General features: G+C 42.0%; 2 protein-coding genes across 2 annotated transcripts in view; one reads left to right on the forward strand and one right to left on the reverse strand.

Moving 5' to 3' along the window:
- Positions 1 to 2363: 2363 nt before the first annotated feature.
- FAM71B (family with sequence similarity 71 member B) lies at positions 2364 to 5109 on the reverse strand. Its single transcript, XM_032851256.1, has 2 exons — positions 4426 to 5109; positions 2364 to 3618 (listed from the first exon to the last, which is right to left on the reverse strand). Exons 1-2 carry the CDS (start codon positions 5041 to 5043, stop codon positions 2419 to 2421), a joined length of 1818 nt encoding a protein of 605 aa, XP_032707147.1. The 5' UTR covers positions 5044 to 5109; the 3' UTR covers positions 2364 to 2418.
- A 13087-nt stretch (positions 5110 to 18196) lies between these two features.
- The window catches only part of ITK (IL2 inducible T cell kinase), a 63427-nt gene continuing 59483 nt past the window's right edge, over positions 18197 to 22140 (forward strand). The window contains exon 1 of the mRNA XM_032851660.1: positions 18197 to 18516. Within this exon, the coding sequence (XP_032707551.1) occupies positions 18379 to 18516 (138 nt within the window). The 5' untranslated portion in view covers positions 18197 to 18378. The remainder of the gene's footprint in view (positions 18517 to 22140) is intronic.

Here is a 22140-nt window from a genome sequence, read left to right on the forward strand (position 1 = left end):
ATATCGGAAATCACAAGGTGGGATTTTCCAGCCACCCACCAGAGCAACTGAGAAGGACTTCCCCCTGATACTCCCAAGTTACCACCTCTTCCAGAGAGTACCTCATTTCTCACCTCCCCCACCTCTGCCACACAAATGTGCTCTACAGAGGAAGTCCCCAGGTTTTACTGGAAACCCAACTTCCATCCTAGCAGACACTATTGTCAGAGAGAATGAGGAAAGAATTGCAAGGCTGGGAGGATGACCTCCAGGCTCATACAAACACACCAGTTCTCAGAATCATTTCTCTCAAAACCAACCTTTATCATCTGTTAACAGTTCAATGATTTTCATAGACTTGTAAAACTTATTTATAACATTTTTTTTAAATTGAAAAGACAATATTATTTCTTTTTTAAATTTTTTTTAATTTATTTGATAGAGAGAGAGAGAAAGAGCACAAGCAGGGGGTGTGGGAGGCAGAGGTGGAGGCAGAGGGAGGTGCAGACTCCCCACTGAGCAGGGAGCCTGACAAGGGATTCAGAACCCTGGGATCATGACTTGAATTGAAGGGAGATGCTTAACAGCACCCTATTTCTTTTTTTACAATAGGCATTTTTAAAATTTATAAAATTTATCATCTCATTCTGAATGTAGTATGACTTTTTATCTTTGGAATTATTTTCCACATGCATATGTAATAGTTCGTTTGTACACAGCACTTTTGATTATTCTATTATTTTTTAACAATATAGCTATACCTTTTCTATGTTCCTGATTTCTGAGTATTTATATCACTTAGATTTTTTTAAAAAGATTTTATTTATTTATTTGTCAGAGATAGAGCACAAGCCAGGGGAGCAGCAGGCAGAGCAGGCAGAGGGAGAAGCAGGCTTCCTGCTGAGCAGGAAGCCTGACTCGGGACTTGATCCCAGGACCCTGGGATCATGACCTGAACCAAAGGCAGACACTGAATGACTGAGCCACCCAGGTGTTCCTATCACTTAGATTTTATTTTATACTGACTGGAAGATATCTTTCAAACATAGATCTTTTAACATCTACCTCTCTTGTGCATATATTAATAGGAAAATGTAAGTGAAATTTGTCAAGGTATTTCTAAGTGGTGACTGCCACCAGACTGACAACAATTTAAAAACCATCCTCATTTCAGGGATGTTAAAATTTAAAACAAAGATTCCTTAATAAATTAGCATGGATACAGTCCTTTCCTTCATGGAACAATCCCCACTTTGTTGAATTTCTTTGTACCTTCCAGATCATCCCTCTTGGCTTTCCACACTATAGATATCCACTATACTGAATGTTGTGTTACTGTTTTCTCGTTTTTCTCTACACTTTTAGTATGTACCCCCAAACATGTTGTTTGACCTTGTTTTTGAAGTGTTCCGTAAGTGGAATATATTCTATGTATTTTTCTATTCCTTCTATTATTCAATATTATGTGAGATTCATCCAAGCTAACATGAAGAGCTACTATTCCTTTTCACTGTTATCTAATATGCACTGTAGTCATATACCACAATTTATCAGTCCTCCTGTTTGATAAACATTTGTGCTGTTTCCAGAGCTTTGCTATTACAAATTGTTTTACTGTAAGCATTCTCCTAGTTGTCTCCTGGTAAGCACATTTGAGAGTTTCTCTAAAGTATATAGCTGGGAGGAAGAGCCGTTAATATTGGATCCGGAGTAGGCAAACCTTTTCTGTAAAGTGCCGGATAGTAAATACTCTAGACTTTGTAGGTCTAAAGGTCTCTATTGTAACTATTCAAATCTGCCACTTTAATGAGAGAGTAGCCATAGACAATATATAGATGAATGCCTGTGGCTATGTTGCCATAAGACTGTTTACAAAACCACGCAATTGGCAAGATTTGGCTCTCCGGCTGCCAATTCCTGATCTAGATGATAAACTGCTCATTCTGATCATCTGCAAATGTGGCTATATCTCCTTTACCTCCTGATTATTCCAAGGAGACATGAGTCCTGTCTTTAGTCTGTGGACTGGACTGAAAGTCCATGTTTCAGGGACCTTTGGGGAAGAAAAAGAAGAACATGGGAACATGCCACTGGTGGTGCTTTCCAGGCTATAGTCTGCGACTTGTAGACATGGTCTTGGGGAAAACAAAGGCAGAGAGGAGTGGACGCACAGCATGGTACTCATACTGGATCTGCCAGTCATGGGTGGAAGGAGAGGTTCTGTTTGACTGGAGGCTGGGGTCTCAGGCTGCAGCCTGGGTCACATCACAGGAGCCACTGTGAGGTCACTACCAGGCTAGGGGATATAGACATTCAAACGAGACAGCATTTCTTTTGGAGTTGCATGATTTCCTTTATTAGAGAAAGCGAAAATGGGCTCTCTAGGGATACTTCCCTGAGGCTGGATCTCCACTGTGAGCTTCCTGCCCCGGCTCCTATTTAAACGGATTTAGCTTCAATGACTATGGTCTCCATTGTCTCAGATGTCATGGTACCAGAGATCTCCAGATCTTTGCTGCCCGGGGCCTTCTCTAACTTGGCCTCTATGTTGCGCTTCTCTACTGTCTTAGCCACGAAGTCTAGCCCTCTATCGTGTGACCTGACCACTGTTTTTGAGCCAGGAATGACTTTCAAGTTCTTGAAGAAAGAGCCGATTTTACTGGATTTCTTACTCACCGTGCCTGAACTGGTTATGGATTTGATCTTCCCCAATTTGTGAGCTGTCCTTGACTCCTTTGCCCCCACGCTGTGGCCACCACCCTTGTGAGAGCTGTGTCCTCTGCTTCTTCCGTGGCTCTTCCCTTTTTCCTTTTTGTCCTCTCTTTTGTCGTCGCCGGATAAGGACCGGTGGGAGGACGATCTCCGGGTGGACTTGTCCCCTCCTGTCCTGTGGTGACTTTCCCTGGTCCTGTGGTGACGGGAACTTTTCCTCCCGGAAGTCCTGTCCTTCTTTTCTCTTCTTTCTTTTTTTCCCTTCCGGGTTTCAGCACGGGGTAGGGAGACCTTCTGGCTTCCATCCCTCTCACTCATGTAGCCTTCACTCTGCAAGGTGGAGACGAGGGGTCCTACCGCTGAGCAGGCGGCGGCTTTCTCTGCAGCAGGTGCGCCCGTCGTCAATGCGCCTGCGAACACCACGTTCAGGCTGCTCCCTGGGGAGAGGCTGTCAGGTCCCGTCGTTGGGGCCGAGGCACCTACCGAGGACGTGCTTGCAGCCCCCAACGCCACGTTCGTACTCTCTGAGGATATACTGAGAGCCCCTGCAATGGCCTTGTTGGATCCACTTTCTTCCAGACCTCTGCTGGTAGCTCCAGACAGGGCCGTGCTTACCTGGCCTGTGCTCGAAGTCTTGGTGGCCGCTAAGCTCAGCGCACCTGACGAAGAGCTCGTTTTTGCCCCAGCCATGGCCAAGCCCAAGGTAGCGCTCGTGGCCGCCCCCGCCATGCTCCCGGCTGCCCTGGCGGCTGCCCCTTCGGCTCTCCCGGCAGCCCTCGCCACTGCAGGGGAGCCCGGCGTTCGGCTGTGCGCGTGATGGATTCCTTCTCCCCCAGCGTACCCCGAGGAGGTGGCTCTGGACACCTCGCGAGGAGGCTTGTGAAGCCTGAACTCATCTCGATCCCCTTCTCTATGGAGCTCTGCGGTCTGTGCCAAGGGAGAAGAAACAGGTAAGAGAGAGATGATAAACTGAGCCTAGAACTGTCTGCTCCTTTCTCAGCGTGGAGCTGGAGCTGGGCTACCAAGGGCTTCTAAGGGGCAGGACCTTCCAAATGATTGAATCTATGCTTCCACTTGAGGCAAGATCCCATCTACAGCACCGCTGTCAAATGGTCACTTGCTTTTTCCTTAACAATCCCAGCACCGGGGGAAGCACTGATACAACTCCCCATCCTCATATACTTGTCTTTTATACACATGTTTGCATCTCTGCAGAACAGATTCCTAGAAGTAGGAATGCTGGGCCAAGGGATCCACACAATTTGCATTTGGGTGGCTGCAAAAATCATGTGTGTGCACACACACGTGGGTGGTCCTGATTTTAATCAGCACAGGGTAGTCACAGGGATACAGAGTGAAGGAAAGGCTTCCTAATTGCTAACAATGTTCCACAGCTGCTGAGACTAACTGGGTTGGGGTAAGCGTTGGAGAAGAGACTGGGCCAGCAGGATGCCCATTTGGAGGGAAGGGGTTACAACCCTGGGTATGAGACCAGAACCAGACGTCTGTGACGTCTCTCTGAAATTCAGCCTTGTGGAACAAGTGGGAGAAGCACTCGGAAACTCCCTGGGATGTTAAATCCCCTAGTGATGGCTCATTTGGCCCTGAGCCTACTCAAGTGGAGTGCATTTTCCATGTGAGCCTCAGAGAGCACCTGAGCTTCTGTAGGACCAACTTTGAGCTGTGCTCCCAAAGCACCCTGCCCCATTCTCTTGAGTCTCTGTTGATGCTTACCATTAGGCCCTTGTCATCCTCTAGGGGAACTGCTTCCCCCGTGTGCAGGGTCGGGGTACTGCTGCAGCTATCCACTGGTGGTCTCAGGAGATAGACAAGTTTTTCCCAATAGCAAAAGAGGTCTTCTCGTGCATCTGAAGAGGGACACAGCTGCAGGTAGAAAGTGCGGCCAGTGGCAAGCTTCAGGCGCAGCTGCTGTTTCTCCCGATCGTGAATGGAGATCTTGACAAACTTGAGGGGCAGCAGCCTGGTGAGCTCTAGGGTCTTCGTGGGCTTGCGACCTCTCCCCTTGGTGGTCTGGGCGTGTCTGACATGCTCTTCACAGATTTTTGTTGGTCGAGCCAGCAGCATGACATCAGGTAGCGGGAGGATGGGGCTGGTGGACGCGATTCCCACGGTCACCATGCGGACACGGTTGTGCACGTCGATCACCTCTCCTTTTTTACTAATTTGGATAAAATCACTTTCAAACATAGGAGAGTATTTAAAAATGTCATACTCTCCTCCCTTATACAGCTGTCGTTGCAGGTCCCCCATGGAGGTATTGAACACGCCCATTGAACGGTAGCTGTGGGCCGTGTAGTAAGGTAAACATTCACTGCTCATTGTTCTCTTCATTTGAGACAGCTCCACCAGCCACAAGTCGAGTCCTTGAGAGAGAGAGGGAGTGAAGGCAACTGCCCATCTCCCTGCAGGGCTCTGCCTAAATCTCCTCTCACCACCTCATTTATCCTCCACAGTCCTTTGTGACCTGTCCCCATCACACACCCCTTTGTCCCAGCCTCCAAGCAGCCACCCCCTGGGGGCAGGGTCACCAGTCTCTCCCCAAGCTAACCGCCACCTCCCCCCCGGGGGAAAAGCGGACTCCCATGGGGTGGAGGTGTAGGGAGGCTGCATATTCTTTCAATCAAGATGTTAGGATGCATAATGTATGAAACCATCTGCTTTTGTAAATATCTGGGTTGCTTCCAGTTTTGTCGTTGTTATAGAGATCCCTATAATGATCATCTTCCTGCAAGTGTATTTTTGCATCTGCTACATTATGTCCTAGGGATCCAATCCTGGAAGCGGACTGTGGGCTTGCTAAGGGCAGGGATCCTGTTGGGACTGCCATTCTCCTTGCCCTGGCATAGAGCATGTGCTCAAAGGCTCTCAGAAGGAGTTGCTGAGTAAATAGCCCCAAGGGGCTTCTGCTACCTGTTAGAACCAGAGCTCCATTTGTACAGTGGTTTCCAGGGTAGGGAGGCTTCTCTCACCATTTTCTAGTATGAAGGAGGTGAAATCTTAAAACCGTAATTTTCTGATGATTAACTAAGGCTCAGGATTATCTTGGTCAGCGTCAGAACGCAGAGCTGGATTCCATCCCAGGTCTTGTGACTCAGATCAGGACTTTTCTCTGCCTCAAAGTTCATGGCTCACCATTAGACTCTCATTCTGCACCAAATATGGAATCGTTTGCAGTTAGCAATATGCGTGGGGACTTACTGGGAACCACAGGAATTCATACAGGTCTTGAATCACCATAGGATTTCCCGCACTGGTACGCCTGCTGCTTCACTCTTGATGTCTACTGGATAAACCACTGATGTTTCGCTTCTTTGAAAAGCTCTTCAGAGAAATTATGGCAGAGATATCTTTCTGGCATTGTTTTTTGTTTTATTTGTTTGTTTGTTTTTTGTTTTTTTACTTTACACAGGTGATGAATCCGAATACCCCCTCCCCCAGTTAGAAGACTACTTCTAAAATAAAATGTGCCCCCCTCCAGCTCAACAATTACCAGGTGGTGGGTGTGTGCTATGGTGAGTGCTGTGAAGTGTGTAAACCTGGTGATTCACAGACCTGTACCCCTGGGGCTGATAATACATTATATGTTAATAAATAAATAAATAAATAAATAAAACATTAAAAAAAAATTACCAGGTGGAGTTCTTGAAATAAATCTCAACAACAAAATGTTCTTTTTTAAAAATTTACTTATTTATTTTAAGTAGGCTCCTTGCCCAGCAGAAGCCCAGTACGGGGCCTGAACTCACAACCCTAAGATCAAGACCTGAGCTGAGATCAAGAGTTGGACTCCCAACCAACTGAGCCACTCGGGTTATAAAAGTGTTCTTTTTTATATCCCTGGTGCCTATCACAGTACCTGATACATTGTCGCTTTCCAATAAATAGGAACTTCCTTTTGGCCACAGAGATTAATTCTTCTATTTGTTTATTCCACAAAATTGATTGAGCAAGTATGAATTTGGGGACCAGCTAGAAAATGGCATTGCAAAGATGAAGGTTTTTACTTCTGAAGAGCTAAACATTTTTTTCTTAAAGGTGTTAAGTGACTTCTCCAAAAAAAAAAAAAAAAAAGAATAAAGTGGCTTATATTCTATAATGAGACAATCACTAAAAGTTAACACTCTCAGGTTTAAAAATAAGAAGTTGGTTTTTTCTATATTCTAGCCAACCATATAGTCCCATAAGTTTATTTCTGATGAATGACTGATAATGAGAGAAAACAAAATCATTTTTAAGAACTTACAAGCCAGCCATGTTACTAGCCACTTCACAGTCCTTTAAAAATTTAATCCTCACAACAGATTTATAAATTATATGTGCAACTACTATCCGTGTTTTATAAAGGAGCAAATCAAGTCTAAAAGAAGTTAAACAACTTCTTCAAAGTCACAAGAGATCAAAAGCACATGGAAGTCCCCACTTGTGGCAGTGGTTAAACTACACCAGACTCAGTCACATAAATAGAACACACATATATGAGTACTGTGCAGCATCGATACCTCCACTTAATGAATATTATTAAGTGCCTACTTTGTGCCAGGCCCTGTTCTAGGTGCTAAGAGTACAGCAGTGGACAAAGCAGACGAACACCCTCACTCTCACAGAGCTTGTATATAGATAATACATGAGTAAAATAGTTGGCAGGCCCACTGATAAGTGCTGTGAAGAAAGATAAAGTAGGAACACTGGATGGGAGCATGCTCAGGGAAGGGGGAGCAGGAGGTGGTGGTCAAGAAAAGCTTAGTGAGAACCAATATTTGAGCAAAGGCCTAAAGGAGGTCAAGGAGGAAGCTGTACAGACATCTGAGGGTGTAGCCTCTCAATCAGAGGGAATGGCAAGAGCCGAGACTCTGAGGTAGGAACATTGCTGGTATGTTAGTGGAACACCAAGGGGGCCGTGGTGATGGTGACAAGAGTGGAATGAAAGAAAGTGGTTGGAGATGAGACCAAGAAGCAACTGTGGTGAGAGTGGGGGAGCAGATGGTGTTGGACAGGCCTTGTAGAACTGTGAGGTCTTTGGCTTTGCTCTAAAGGGGTGATGTTGCTGTAGACAGAGGATCATTCTTGCCACCATGTTGTAGATGTAGACATTGTAGAGATGTAGAGATTGTAGAGGTGTAGGGGGACAGAAGTGGAGACTGGGTGGCTTCTGCAAGAGATGATGATGATGATGGCTAAGACGAGTGTGGTAGCAATGCCAGAAGTAAAAAATGATCAGTTGCTTGACATATTTTAATTGAGGCAACTATTATGTATCCTGGTGTCAAACAATTTTCAATAGATGATAGTAGATGAAAAACAATTTGCAAAATGGCATATATGGTATGCCATATGTTTTTGAGTCAAAAATCTTAAAATGATGTTTGTGTGTGTGTACATATGTGTACAAAGATAGACAAGAAACTGGTAACAGGAACGACCTTGGGGCAACTTGTTGGCTGGGGGAAATGGTGGGATGGAGACCTAGCTCTCCCAGGCACTCTCTTTTATACCTTTCAGATTTTGATTTGTTGGATATACTACTTTTACAGAAATAGATAATATTAATAATATAATAATTAATAATTTATTTACTATTATTATTAATTAATAATAGATTAATATTATAATATAAGATTTACAGAGCTATAAAAATGTTATGTCAGTAAAGCTCTATTCTTAGACCATTCATTGATTCAGGCCTTGATATAGAAAAGAAATAAATAGCTTCATTCAAAGGTAACTCTCTGTAGCAGAAAATTTCAGAATTTGAGAACCAAAACATAAAATATCACTCAAAATTTGTTTTCTGATTTCTCTTTAAGACTTTTCAAAAATTTATTCTCTCTTCCCAACCTTTAAAAGTTTGACACATCTCCTATTGAAAAAATAGAGATCAATAAGTCAGGATATATTTACCAATTGGCCATTCCATTGCCCATTATTGTGCTAAGAGCATTCAGGTTATCAAATGTAAGTCTCAAAAATTACTAAACATGACTTTCATACAAATACAGAAAAACACCTCGAAGATTTAATTAAGCTACCAATGAGGGAACCAGCAGGATGGGAAAGCTGGTTCCAAAGAGAATCAGAGGAATAGCCATTGGCATTGGAAAAAGAATGTCAGGTGGACGTTGCCAAGTTAGTTACTGGACTGGTTAAATCTCTACAAGACAATACAATCTTAACCTTTGGGGTTATCTTTTCTTTATAAGTCAGAATGCATTTGCATCTCTTCTAAACAAAAATCTGTAAGTCATTACAGAACTTCACAGACTCTGAGACTTGAATCAGTAGTTGATAGCATTCTTAGGGACCAAAAATGTTCTCAAATTACATTATGATAGCTACAAAGTCTGAATACACTAAAAACCACTGAACTATACAGTTTCAATGGATGGCTTTTATGGTATGTGAAATGTATCTCAAAAAAGCTGCTAAAAATAATAGATAGCAATACTTCGGTCTTACTGATACAATTCCATGGTTTTACTTCCTTCTCTTAGACAATTAAATAGTCCTTGGGCTGGCATGTTAAGGAATGCTTTACTATGGCACCGAAAGTACATGTTGCCTGCCTTTCAAATGTTTTATTTACAAGTTTTGGGTAATTTTTTTTTTATTTTTATTCTTATTTTTTAAAGATTTTATTGATTTGAGAGAGAGCACGAGAGCGAGAGAGGGAGAGAGAGAGCACAAGCTGGGGGAAGGGCAGAGGGAGAAGGAGAAGCAAGCTCCCTGCCAAGCAGGGAGCCTGACAATGTGGGACTTCATCCCATGTCCCCAGGGATCAAGACCTGAGCAGAAGACAGATGCTTAACCGGCTGAGCCACACAGGCACCCCATGGGTAATTCTTCTTAACAAGGAAGATAGTGAAGTATGTGTGTGCCATGACCTTAATTTCAGAAAGCTCGTGATCTGGGAGGAGAACACAGGGTAGAAACAGGGAACAAAACAGGAGGGCAATTAAATATATACTAGGGTAATAGTGAATGAGTTAAATGAATGGTGAGCCTAGTAACACCCATCCTGATATTAAAACCAACAGTAATTATTTTGTATGAAAAACTGCCAGGGCGCCTGGGTGGCTTGGATGATTGGGCATCTGCCTTGGACTCAGGTCATGTCTCCAGGTCCTAGGAACGAGCCTGATCTCCGCTCCCAGCTCAGCAGGAAGTCTGCTTCTCTCTCCACCGCTTGTGCTCTGTCTCTCTCTTTCTCTCAAATAAATAAATAAAATCTTAAAAAAAAAAAAAAAAAACAACTGCCAAAGCCGCAATTCTAAGCATAATTTTCCATATATATTTTAATTGGCCTAAGATTAAAGAGACATAAGAAGTAAAAACACAATATATGATATACTGCCTATATGTAGACATGCAGGACTATAGGTGGTTGAAGGCTACATATATATCATGGGAAGAGGTTTCAGTCAATAACTTTTGTTCCCCATCTGCTATTTTGAAAGCCAAGGCAAGCAGACGCTATATATAGCATTTTTAATGAATATGCCACCTGAGAGGGCATTGTGAGCTAGGGCAGGATGTGAGGGTGGGGAGATTTCCATACAGTACACAGTATGTATCTGTGGGGTAAATCCCCTGGCCTAAAATACAATCCCCAGTACTTTTATGTCAATGCTGCTAAGCAAGGTGGCGTGGGATGAGCTGCGGTTAGCTTTAGACACCTAGGACCTCAGGAAGCCAACCTGCTTTGTCTACTCTGGCCGTCCGAAAAAGACTGCAGTCACCTTGACTCTTCCCCTGAGCGGCAGGATGCAAATCAGTTTGCTTCTGCCTTGGGTTTAAAAAGAAAATGAGCTGGTAGGTATAAAAGAAGCCAGACAGGTGATCTAAATAATTTTATTTCTCAATATTATGATTCAACTCATGTCACCCTCTCTTCCCTTTCTACCTTCTTTTTGCTTCCTTCATTCTTTTTCCTGCACAGCCACGTGTAGTCCCCCGCTGAGCCAAAAATTCTGCCCTCATTTTGTTTCGAGACTATTTCCCTCTCAGCTTCCAATCTTGCTATGTTAATAAGCCGGGAGATGCCCTCCCTTGGCTTATATATTTCTGTCTTTGATGTGATACTAAGGAAGCTTGCCATTAAATATACACACAAATACTAAAGCCGTTAACAATAACAATAAAGATGAAGATTAGACACTGCATACAGGTAGCTGATTCAAGAGCTAGGATAAGATAATTATTACAATTAAATATTTAATTTAACCCTAAAAAGCCCTGGATGAATGTACAATCAGTGCTAACATCGATTATCTCTGAGGGGTGACACTAGAAGAATTTTGTCGATTTGCTGGTTTGCCTTTTCCAGCGAGGATGTATTTTACTGTTAGAACCAGAAATATATATCTATTTCAGAAAATTAGCTCTAAGCTTTCTGGCCATCTGTTATCTCTGTCTTCTGCTAATTAAACCAAAGATTTCTGACAAAGGGCATGGTTTTATCTTATTTTAAATTGGAAAGTAGAAAGGAATTCTCCTGTAATGTCATTTTTTATTTATATAAATTGAAAAGTGAAACATCTTTCTACCCTTTTAATTCCATTTACGGGAATGATTGATATGTAAATTCCCTGACATCGCCCTGTGGGCATACATACACACACACACACACACACACACACACACACAATTAATATAAACACAAAAGTTTTTCAGGTATAAACGGGATTATGCCATACATACTGGTCTGCACCTTTATCTTAAATATATCTAGTACTTTTTTAGAATGTTACATTATAGATTAATTTTACTCATTTTCATGGTCTCAGAGTGTCCTGTCAAATGGACGGACCATAGATTATTCAATAAATTTCTCAGTGAGGCACATATAGACCATTCTTGTTACAAAAAACACTGCAGGGAACACTTCGTGCATATATGGCTATGTGCTCATGCTTTTTTTTCCCCCCTGTAGGATTAGTCGTTCTAGAAGGAATAAAGATTTGTGAGGTTTTAAAAACACTTTTCAGAAGAGGCTATGTAATAACCAGAATATTCTGGGTATCATTTTTAAACAGATATAAATAAACCTGATCAAGTTCAGACGAGAACCACAGGGAAAATATAAAGAGCTTTGAGGCCACATCCTAAGAGGACTGTTAAAGGATCTCTGGCCTGGACACAGGAAATCTCTGTGGTTGCATAAGAAGCATCTTCCTTTATCTGAATGGTTATTCCTCAGACCAGGGAAGAGGACTAGAACTGTGGGACCTCAAATGACAAAGCAACAAAGATGGACCTTAGGTTAGTGTAAAGGCAGATCATTTATTGGTGAACTGACAACCATCCCACTTTCTCTGGTGGCAACACGCTGGCGTTCCTTGCCCACCCCCAGGCTCTTGGTATGCGTGGTTGGGTAGGGCTGACCTTAAACTACCCCCAAATCCAGGAGAGAGTACAGACCTAGAAATAGGCAACAGAACATTCTACTGCCTTGGCTGTGATGCTGGAGGTGCCTGTGGTCATGCCACCCAAGCCAGGAGGATGACCCATGGTTCTGAAGGGTTTGCTGGAACTGTTAGGTAGAAGAACCCAGTTCCAGTGCTAACGAGTCAGCCGATAACTCCTGGCATCCATTGTGTGGCCATGAAGGAAAGTGGGCCTCGCATGAAGTCAACACAGATCTGAGAAATGAAAATGAACATTTCTTTTTTTTTTTTTTTTTTTTTTAAAGATTTTATTTATTTATTTATTTGACAGAGAGAGAGAGATCACAAGTAGGCAGAGAGACAGAGAGGGGAGGGGAAGCAGGCTCCCTGCTGAGCAGAGAGCCCGATGTGGGACTCAATCCCAGGACTCTGGGATCATGACCTGAGCCGAAGGCAGAGGCTTAACCCGCTGAGCCACCCAGGCGCCCGAAAATGAACATTTCTGATGTCAGGATCCAGCAGTGCCAGACTGAATTGTTTTCTTCTTTGTTAGGGGTTCAGTGAGGTTTTCTAACTCAGTTTCAGTTGAGGCCACAAAGGCTTATAATACTATAATTAAAGGAATCAAGAATCTTCCTATCCTAAAATAGAATACTGTATCATCTGTGCCATAATAAGAAGCAAAACAGGTTCTGCCAGTAATAGCGTTTGCCCACCTCCCATCCTTAGAAAACAAGGGCTTGAAAAGTCAAGAGAAAGAGATGTTGATGCACTACAAATTTCCTCTCACAGCCCCACATGGGGGAAGGGAAGTGGGTGCTTGCCTCCATGAGAAGCCAAGTGACAGGGACCTGAAGGGACTACTCACTGAACTTGACACTTATCTCACAGAGTTTAGGAGACCTAAGGACTGGTGTTTAAGTCCCACTTGGAGAAAATGTACTGGTGAAAGTTTGTGGAAGATCTGCTTATTTGGTCTGAAGAGGGAGAGGAGTTGTACTTGGGGCAAATGGCGCACCCATCAATTGCAGGGCAAGGATTCCTGAGTCCTGCAGTGGAGTCATGGAAGGAATAAATGGCATGCAGTTCATTTTCAAGGAAAATTCACCCAAGAGGACAACCAAGACGGGGAAAGGGATCCCAGCAGAGCTGGAAGGAGCAGGAGGTACATTGAAGCTGCAGCAGTAGATGTCCAAGAACTGAGGGTTGGGCTCATTGCCCAATCCAAGGGGCATCTCCCACATTAAGAGAACTGCTGTCAGAGCCCTCTGAAAATAATGACAACAACAAAACACATGACCAAATTTTACTATGGAAAGAAAAACAAAAATTGCTTATCCACCACATGCAGAGGGCATGGACCCCAGATTACAACGGTAGTCTCATTGAATGCTGTGCCTTGTTCCCTTCTTCCCCACAGCCTGAGCACAAACAGGTAGGTCCAGAGCCAGGCTAATGGGAAGGGAAAGAGGAGGAGCTAGGACACGGTAGAAAAGTCACCATGCTTCTAAGTCAGAAGCAGGTTCATGCTTAGGTTGAGGAAAAGCATTAAATTGAATACATGTTTGGATTTTTTATTATTATGCTGATCTGGACTGGTCTTGCTTTCTCTTTTTTTAACTTTTCATGATGGAAATTTTCAAACATACAGCAACATAAGGAGAATAGAATAAAGAACCCCCACCTACCCATCACCCAGTTTCAGTAATTGTCAACTCATGGACAAAACATTTTTCATCTCTTCCCCTACATATTTCTCCTCCTTCCCAGAGTTGTAAAAAAGCTAATCTTGAGCATCTTATTCTTTTATAAATAATTATTTCAATATATTTCTGTGCAAGATAAGGATACTTTTAACATAACAGGGCCATTATCACACCTTAAAAATTAATAATTAATCATCAAATTGCAATTTCAGATTTCTTATTGTTTTGTACAACAAGGAAATGACTTTTTACAATTGACTTCATACAATTGATTTGTTTGAACCCAAATCCAAACAAAACCATCACATGCTTGATATGCCTCTTAAAGTCTTTTAATCTACAAGTTCTTTCTCTGACTTACTTGCTGCAGACACAAGGTCACTTGTCTTCAGTGTTTTGTGTATTCTGGACCTGTTCAGTTGCATCTGTCTGTGTCATTTGTCATGTTCCTTTATCTCCTATATTTCCTGCAAGCTTGGATTTAGATCTAGGGGTTTGAGATTTGGGTCTGATTTTTTTTTTTTTTTGAGTAAGACTTCTGCGTAGGTGGTTTTGTGTACTTCCTATTGCATTGCATCAGGAAACATAATATGTCTAGTTGTCTCTCTGTGGTGTTAAGATTTATCAGTACATTACAGTGTTATCAAGCTAATGTATAAACTATAAATTTTCCTGCAGGCTTTTCACATAATGATTTTAGCAACCACTGATGATTGCTGGCTAAATCCATTGTGTCATTGAGATTGCACTATGACAGTATTCTATCAATCCCTTTTCATGTATTAGTTGATATTCTTCTCTAAAGAAAGACCTTCCCTTATTAAATATTTGAATACTAAACTGAGATATGGTTCTTCAAGAAAGGCAGAAGACATGTTTTATTCTTTCCCTTTGTTTTCTGGTTTTCAGAACAATACCTTGGTTCTCCAGCATCCTCCAAAAGTGATCAATAGGTTGAGATTTGTTTTTAAAGATTTTTATTTATTTATTTGACAGACAGAGATCACAAGTAGGCAGAGAGGCAGGCAGAGAGAGGAAGGGAAGCAGGCTCCCTGCTGAGCAGAGAGCCCGATGTGGGGCTCAATCCCAGGACCCTGGGATCATGACCTGAGCTGAAGGCAGAGGCTCTAACCCACTGAGCCACCCAAGTGCCCCGAGATTTTTTTTTTTTAAACATCTTATAAACTCATGATTTTAACATTTGGCTGTTCTTCTATTCTTCATGGTTACCATTCTTTTTGATGCCCAATTGTTCTATCTTTGACAAGTGGGAGCTTCTTGAATTTAGCTCCAGTGAATTGGACTTTCTAAAACCAAAACAAAGGGGGACACCTGGGTGGCTCAGGAGGTCGAGCATCCATCCCTTGGTTTAGGCTCAGGTCGTGATCTCGGGGTGACCTGGGGTGGAGCTCTGCATCAGGCTCTGCACTGGGTACTCAGCATGTCTGTTTGGGATTCTCTCTCTCCCTCTGCCCCTCCCCTTGCTTGAACACACTCTTTCACTTTCTCAAATAAATAAAATCTTAAAACAAAAAATAACAGAACAAAGGGATTATGTATTTTTATGAATGTTTTCTGAAAGCTATGAGAAAATATTAGGCCTTTTAGGGTTACATTTAGGTGAGGACAAAGACAAATCCCAGTGAATGAGCTTGAAGGTATTATGAGAAAGAGAATAAAGTTACTTATGATTGCACTTCATGAAGACTTGGCAAATGAAAGGCACCTATTACAATGGTTACTGATGATATTTTGCTTTCCCAGATGAGAACACTTTGTGAAGTCTGTAAATCTTTCAACCTGAACCAAACAGGTATAAATCTACCCTTTTCAAAGGAATTTACAGTCTATTTTAAAATATAGTACTATATTAGGTAACACTAGGTTTGGTGTTAGTGACAGAACTTCAAAATAACAGAGGCTTAGAAAATGTAGTTTTATTTCTCTTTATGTTAAAAAAGGAAAACGTGATTCCATGCTGGCAGAGAGGATCCAAGCTCATTATGACCTACAGCTCTTTTACCTTACCCTCCCTCTGTTGTCCTCAACATGCAATTTTCACCTCATGATGTAAAAGAGCTGCTCCAGCTCCAACCATCATATCCACGTTCTTGTCAGTAGGAAGGAAGGAAAAGAGTAGGATGACTGCCACTAAGGACATCCCCTGGAAATTGGGCTCATCACATCTACCATGTTCCATTGGCTAAAAAATAGTCTTGTGACTGAAAAATGTAGCTTTTATTCTGGAAGCTCTAGGCCCAGATAAACTTTAGGAAGTCAGTTACCCAGAAAGAAATAGGGAGAGTAACTGTTTAGAGAAAACAGCATTCCTTGCCTCGAGCCCAGATTTAGAGAGAGAGAGAGAAAAAAAATACTACATCTTTTGGGCAGGGTATTTCCACACACATCTTAAAACCTCAGAATGTGGGAGAGGGTATCATGTAAATTATCCCCCTTCTCCACACTCCTGAGTGTCTTGACTATGTAGGGCATCTAATATGTTTAAGCTGTAGTCTGGTAATTTACATTCAAAATGGAAAATTTTAGATAATTGCATTCCTATCCAGCAATAATGATGGAATAATTTTCATTTAATGTTTCATTATTTATCCCTGTCCAGTATATGCCATCTCTGCTTCCACTGAGATTTCTTGGTTATTTCCTTCATGCCAGAAGTAAGACTCACATATTGTACTTCAACCATATACTATTTCTAAGGCAAGACATGCGACTAGCTCCCACCGTTCAGAGTTTAAGGAATTCAGGCCTCAAAAGGATGATACAAGGAGACTTGGGATCAGAGAGAATAAGTAGCTTACTCAAAGAGAAGTAACTTCATACGTAAGAGAAATGGGATTCCATACAAGTTTCTTTGTCTCAAATCCCAAATGCACCTTGTTTTTTATGCAATTCGTACTGGTTTTCTGCTCTTCCACTAAGTTTTAGGATAAGAAAGTAATCATCTATTTATAACTCCTATGGGCTTTCATTTAAACTTCACAAAACAATAAACTTCAATATATTTCTCTGAAGTGTTTTATGGTCATCATCTTTTTTAACCGTCTAACCCAGTTTGGTGATTATTCATTCAACACATTTTTTTTTTAACATCCCTTTATACGTACCAGGCATTGTGATTCTTACTGAATATATAACACTGAGCAAAACCACACACAGTCTTTACCATCATGGAGTTTCTAGAATAGTGGGGAAGAGAAACACTAATGCAAAAATCACCCTCCAAAATGTACAATGACAACTGTCATAATGGGTATAAAGAGAAAGCTATAAGGGCTCATCTGCGTATAATTGGTGATTTTGACTTAAGGATGCCAGGAAGGCTTCCCAGAGGAAGTGACATGTAGGCTAAGACTTGCAGTATAATTTAGAGTTAAAACAGGCAAAGCAGGGCAGAGAAGCTGTTTTAAGGCAAAACGAGCAGATGTTCGAAGAGATGTTGGGGGTATGCATGAGGGCTGGAGTGAGAATGGGTGAGCAAGCTGTGAAATGAGACTGGCAAGGAAACCAGAGAGCAGCCCTGTGGTGCCTTGTATAGGGACACTCTTATCCCCTTTCACAGATGAAAAACCTGAGACTCAGAGCTCTTGAGAATTTGCCTAGAGTCTCCCAGCTAGTTAGATGGTGGAACCAGAATTCAAACTGTGGTAGAGAGAGTAACGGATCCCCTAAAGATGTGGATGCCCAATCTCTGGAACCTGTGAATGTGTTAGGTTACATGGCAAAGAGGAATTAAGGTAGAAGATGGAATTCAGGTTGCAGTAAACTGACCTTAAAATAGGGTGATTATTTTAGATTATCTTGGCAGGCCCAGGGTAAGCACCAGGGTCCTTAAATTTGGAACAGGGAGACAGAATTGCTTATGGTGGTATAAGGTGAGAGAACTTGACCAGTCATTGTTGGCTTTGAAGATGGAGGAAGGGATCCACGAGCCAAGGAATACGGGTGATCCTAGAAGCAGAAGGGGCAAGGAAACAGATTCTACCCTAAAGACCCTCCAAAAGGATCACAGGCCTGCTGAAACCTGGATTTTAGCCTGATGAGACTCATTTTGGACTTCTGAACTACAGAATTGTAAGATAATAAATTGTGAACCACTGAATTTGTGATCATTTGTTACAGCAGCAGAAGGAAGCTAACACACAGCCTATCCCCATTGGCTCCACAGCCTGTCATCCCACCCCGCATGCAATAATGCCTTAACCGTCAACCGGGCTAAACCAAGGACTGTAAAGATTAAACTCTAATGCTTCCTACCACTTTAAGTCTAAGATTCTTCAAACATCATTTCCAAACCGTACAGCAAAGGGTGTGTATAGTTTTTACATATGTCTTTTAGTTTTGTGAATTTTGAAAGGATGTGGTTATAGCCTTTGACATCAGAGGAGAAGCTCCACAGTGTTGACTGAACACTGATGAAACGATAACACTGGAGGCAAGGGGCCTTTCACAACTCTCAGAAAATCAACCGCCTCCCCAGCGTGTTCCTCGTGCCAGAGCCGTTTCCACTGGAGGTGCCACGGGGTGATGCCCATGGTGCCTCCCTTCCAAAGACTTGGATCATGAACAACTTTATCCTCCTGGAAGAACAGCTCATCAAGAAATCACAACAAAAGAGAAGAACTTCTCCCTCAAACTTTAAAGTCCGTTTCTTTGTTTTAACCAAAACCAGCCTGGCATACTTTGAGAATCGTCATGGGGTATGTGAGCACTTTGTCTTGTCTTCTTTTAAACAGTATTTTTTTTTAATTGAGAGTGGGCTGAATTATGAAGATATACATGGAATAAAATCAAGCCAAAGGGGCCACAGACATGCTTGCTAAATAACAGCCTCTCAGTAAGAGTCATCAGAAGAAAAGGTGGAAAAAAGTCCAGGGGTGGGGGGGTTATCTTAAGGTGACTTTAGTTCTAATATCTGCAAAAGAATAAGTTTAATATTCATTGGTGGTTTTTTCCTGCGAGTTTAAGTTTATTATAAGATTATAATATTTTATGTGACAAATGGTATGATTGGATAGAATCTGAATTTCATCCGAAGTATACTAGATTTTATGGGACATAGATTAATAAAATATTAGCATTTAATGGGACCTAAAGGATGATCTCGCTCAGCTTCCTTAATTTATAGTTGAGGAAACTGATACTTGCAATGGTTAAGTGATAAGTTCAGTGTAATGTTTTTATTAATTTAATTCTATTTGTCCCAATGGTCATTACTCACTTACTATCTTGGAATAATATTCCCCGGGCATTTAATTATCTAAAATTTACAAGGTCCAATGGTAAATTTTTTATTCCTTGGAAAACTTCGCAGGAGACAGGGACTGTCACGATGTTATGCAGTATAGACCAGTGGTTCTTAGCCAGATAGCTACTTAGCATCTTTATATGCCTAGAGATATTCTTATATTCCACATTAGTGATATTGTTACAATTACTCGTGTTGCTCTGTTATCACTGATAATAATACTGTTATTAGACCAAACTCTACTCTCTAGGTGACTGAGCCTGAGCAAATAAATGTCTGTATCTTTTTGCACCAGATTCTTTCTTTCCAACATGAAAGATCTGAAAATACTACCTACAACAGTCCTTTGTTCTTTAAACATTCTAGCACCTGTTAAGCCCTTCTCAGCCAGTTTTCAAAGCTTTTGACTCTATCATTGTATTATTTTTTTCCCATCATTAGGGAGGGAAGGCAGCGTTTTAACTGATATTTTCCTGCAGGGGAAATAACATTAGGGGCTTGGTGGAGACTTAGAGACAAAGGCATCCCCATTCCTTGCTGGGATCTGATTTCATAGGTATAGACATGAATCTGGAATCTTTTGAGAGCCAGGCTTGGATGTGTGCAATGAAATGGAGCCTCAAAGGAGGCCAGGCTGGGTATGGAGCCCAAGGATGCCATAGCTGAAATCAGACTGCTGCTTCTGTAGAGGCTCAGGCACGCTCATCTTCAGCAGACTCACATTGGTAATGGTCAATAATCAATCGGAAGGCATATGGAATTACTTACGGACAGGGCCCCCTTGCTAGATACTCAGTACATATTTATTGACTAAGTTAACATTGGGCTAACAGTCAACTCGGAGGATTCATCATACACAACTGAAAAACCACATGGCATCGGTCAATTTTCTCTCTTACTGTGATATTAGAACTTCTTGTTTCATACTGAAAGAGCAGTCATTTCTTTTCATTATTTTTCCAGAGCCCATTTTTCAGCTTTCTCCAATTTGTTTTCCCGACATTTGTTTTCCAGGCATCGTCAGCTTTGGTTAGTGCTGATTATTTTTGAGCAGTGTTGCTGTTTGTGGGCTGTTTGGTGGTGAATTCAGTACAATATTATTTGAAAATAATCACACAACCAAATGGGTCTTGATTCTGAATTTTGTTGGTTATAATTTGCATATAGGCAATGGTGTAAAATCACTGCCTTATTCATTTATGTTTTTAAGATTTTATTTATTTGAGAGCGAGAGAGAGAGAGAGAGTGCACAAGCAGGGGGAGGGGCAGAGGGAGACTCCCCACTGAGCAGGGAGCCCTATATGGGCTCAATCCCAGGACCCTGGGATCATGACCTGAGTCAAAGGCAGACACTTAACTCGACTGAGCCACCCAGGTGCCCTTCACTTATTCTTTAGTTATTATAAAAAAAAATTCCAGAACACTTAATTCTGGGGAAAAAAAAATCAGGAAACCATAAGCTGTAGCTCCTAACATTTCCGTATGGGATATAACAGATATATCATGTACAAACATCAATTTGTTTTGTTTTCTAATGCCTATGGTTTATATTCATATACAACATTGATAAAAGCCTTTCTTCAAATATTATAAAAATCCATTAGAAATTTTTCCAAGGTCATTGAGAAAGTCAGGTGTGTGAGCTATTACTATTCATGCTCTATGTATGTTCTGTTGTTTAGGGCCATTGATTTGCACACAAGTGTGCACTACGTATCACCTATACAAAACAATTGCATAACACTTGTGGGAAGAAACGATTTTTAAAAGATTAAAGCCTTAGTCCTACCATCTGTAAAGTAGGTGTGATAATAGTATTCACTTCATGAGAATATGGTAAAGATTACCAGATAGGATGCATTTAGACTGAACTACTTGAAATTACCACTCAGTAGATCAAAAAAGGCGAGAGATTAGCAATTTCATAGAGTTCAACGTAACATATGAAGTACTTAGCATAAGCCCAGCTACTTAGTAAAAATTAGCCATTATTTGTATCATCATCGTGCTCTGAAGGAGCATACAGGGTGGCATAACACAGTCACTTTCAAATGAAGGAAAACATCAAAGTATTCTTCAAAGTCAGGCTAACATCAGGGGCCTGGATTCTTTCTACTCGGTCACTAAATGCAAGTCTGTGGAGAGAGATATGTATGCACGATGAAATGCAGGATGCTGAGCCAACTATCGGCCCTCTCGAGGTCTCTGCTTCTTTTTCACTCTTCTTATCTGTAAAATGATGTTCCTTGCAGTTTTAAAATAATCCCACCTTTTCAGAAAAAAAGTCTGTAATTCTGCAAATGCAGTAAGTCTTTTTCCAACTCTAAATACCATTTTCTAACCTCAAATATCCATCCTTAAATATCCACGTTCATACTGATGGAGCCTCTTACTTTAACACGGATTTGGGTCTGGGTAGTGAAATGTGCGGGTGTCCTCAGTGGAGCCAGGAAGGGCCTTCGCACTGATGCGGGGGCCAGAAGGAAGCCTAGAGTTGGCAGGTCATGGCTTACTGGCAGGTGTGCTTGCAGGCAGCTCCCCGTGCCTGCCAATTTCCTTGCAGAGTGGCCCATGATGCCTGGCATTCTTTAGCAGAGGACAGTGAGATCAGGGCCCCGTGGTGTGTGGGCAGAGGTTTAAAAAAGTGCTGTGCTGGCCGTGGCAGTGGGGAGTATCAGGGAGCCCCCATCCATAGTGTTGGCGGATTTCTCATGTCAATACTCCCGTTATGGCCCATTTCAAACTGCCGTTGTGATGTCTACTGGCTCCCAAAATTCCTCAAAATTTAACCATCACCCCTCACAGGCCACAGCAAGCCAGCCCCAACACACCACTGGGCCGCTTTACAAACAAATAATGTCAGAGAGGGGGTCACCAGCTGGGCAACGTGCCTGGTTGCACATGAGTGAGAACAGATCCTTTCCAGGGGTCAGAGAGAAATGGAGGGCCCTGGGTCCCTCCAGTAAGCACAGGATGGAGGGGGCAGCATAGATGGAGACAAGCGTCACCAACTGGTGAGGCCAGTAGAGCCAGCTAACACTGGTTCAAATTCCGGCTCTATCAGCTTCTGGATGTG

Source organism: Lontra canadensis, unplaced genomic scaffold, assembly GCF_010015895.1.
Source record: "Lontra canadensis isolate GAN:19392208 unplaced genomic scaffold, GSC_riverotter_1.0 scaffold5, whole genome shotgun sequence".
In the NCBI taxonomy this organism is placed as follows: domain Eukaryota; kingdom Metazoa; phylum Chordata; class Mammalia; order Carnivora; family Mustelidae; genus Lontra; species Lontra canadensis.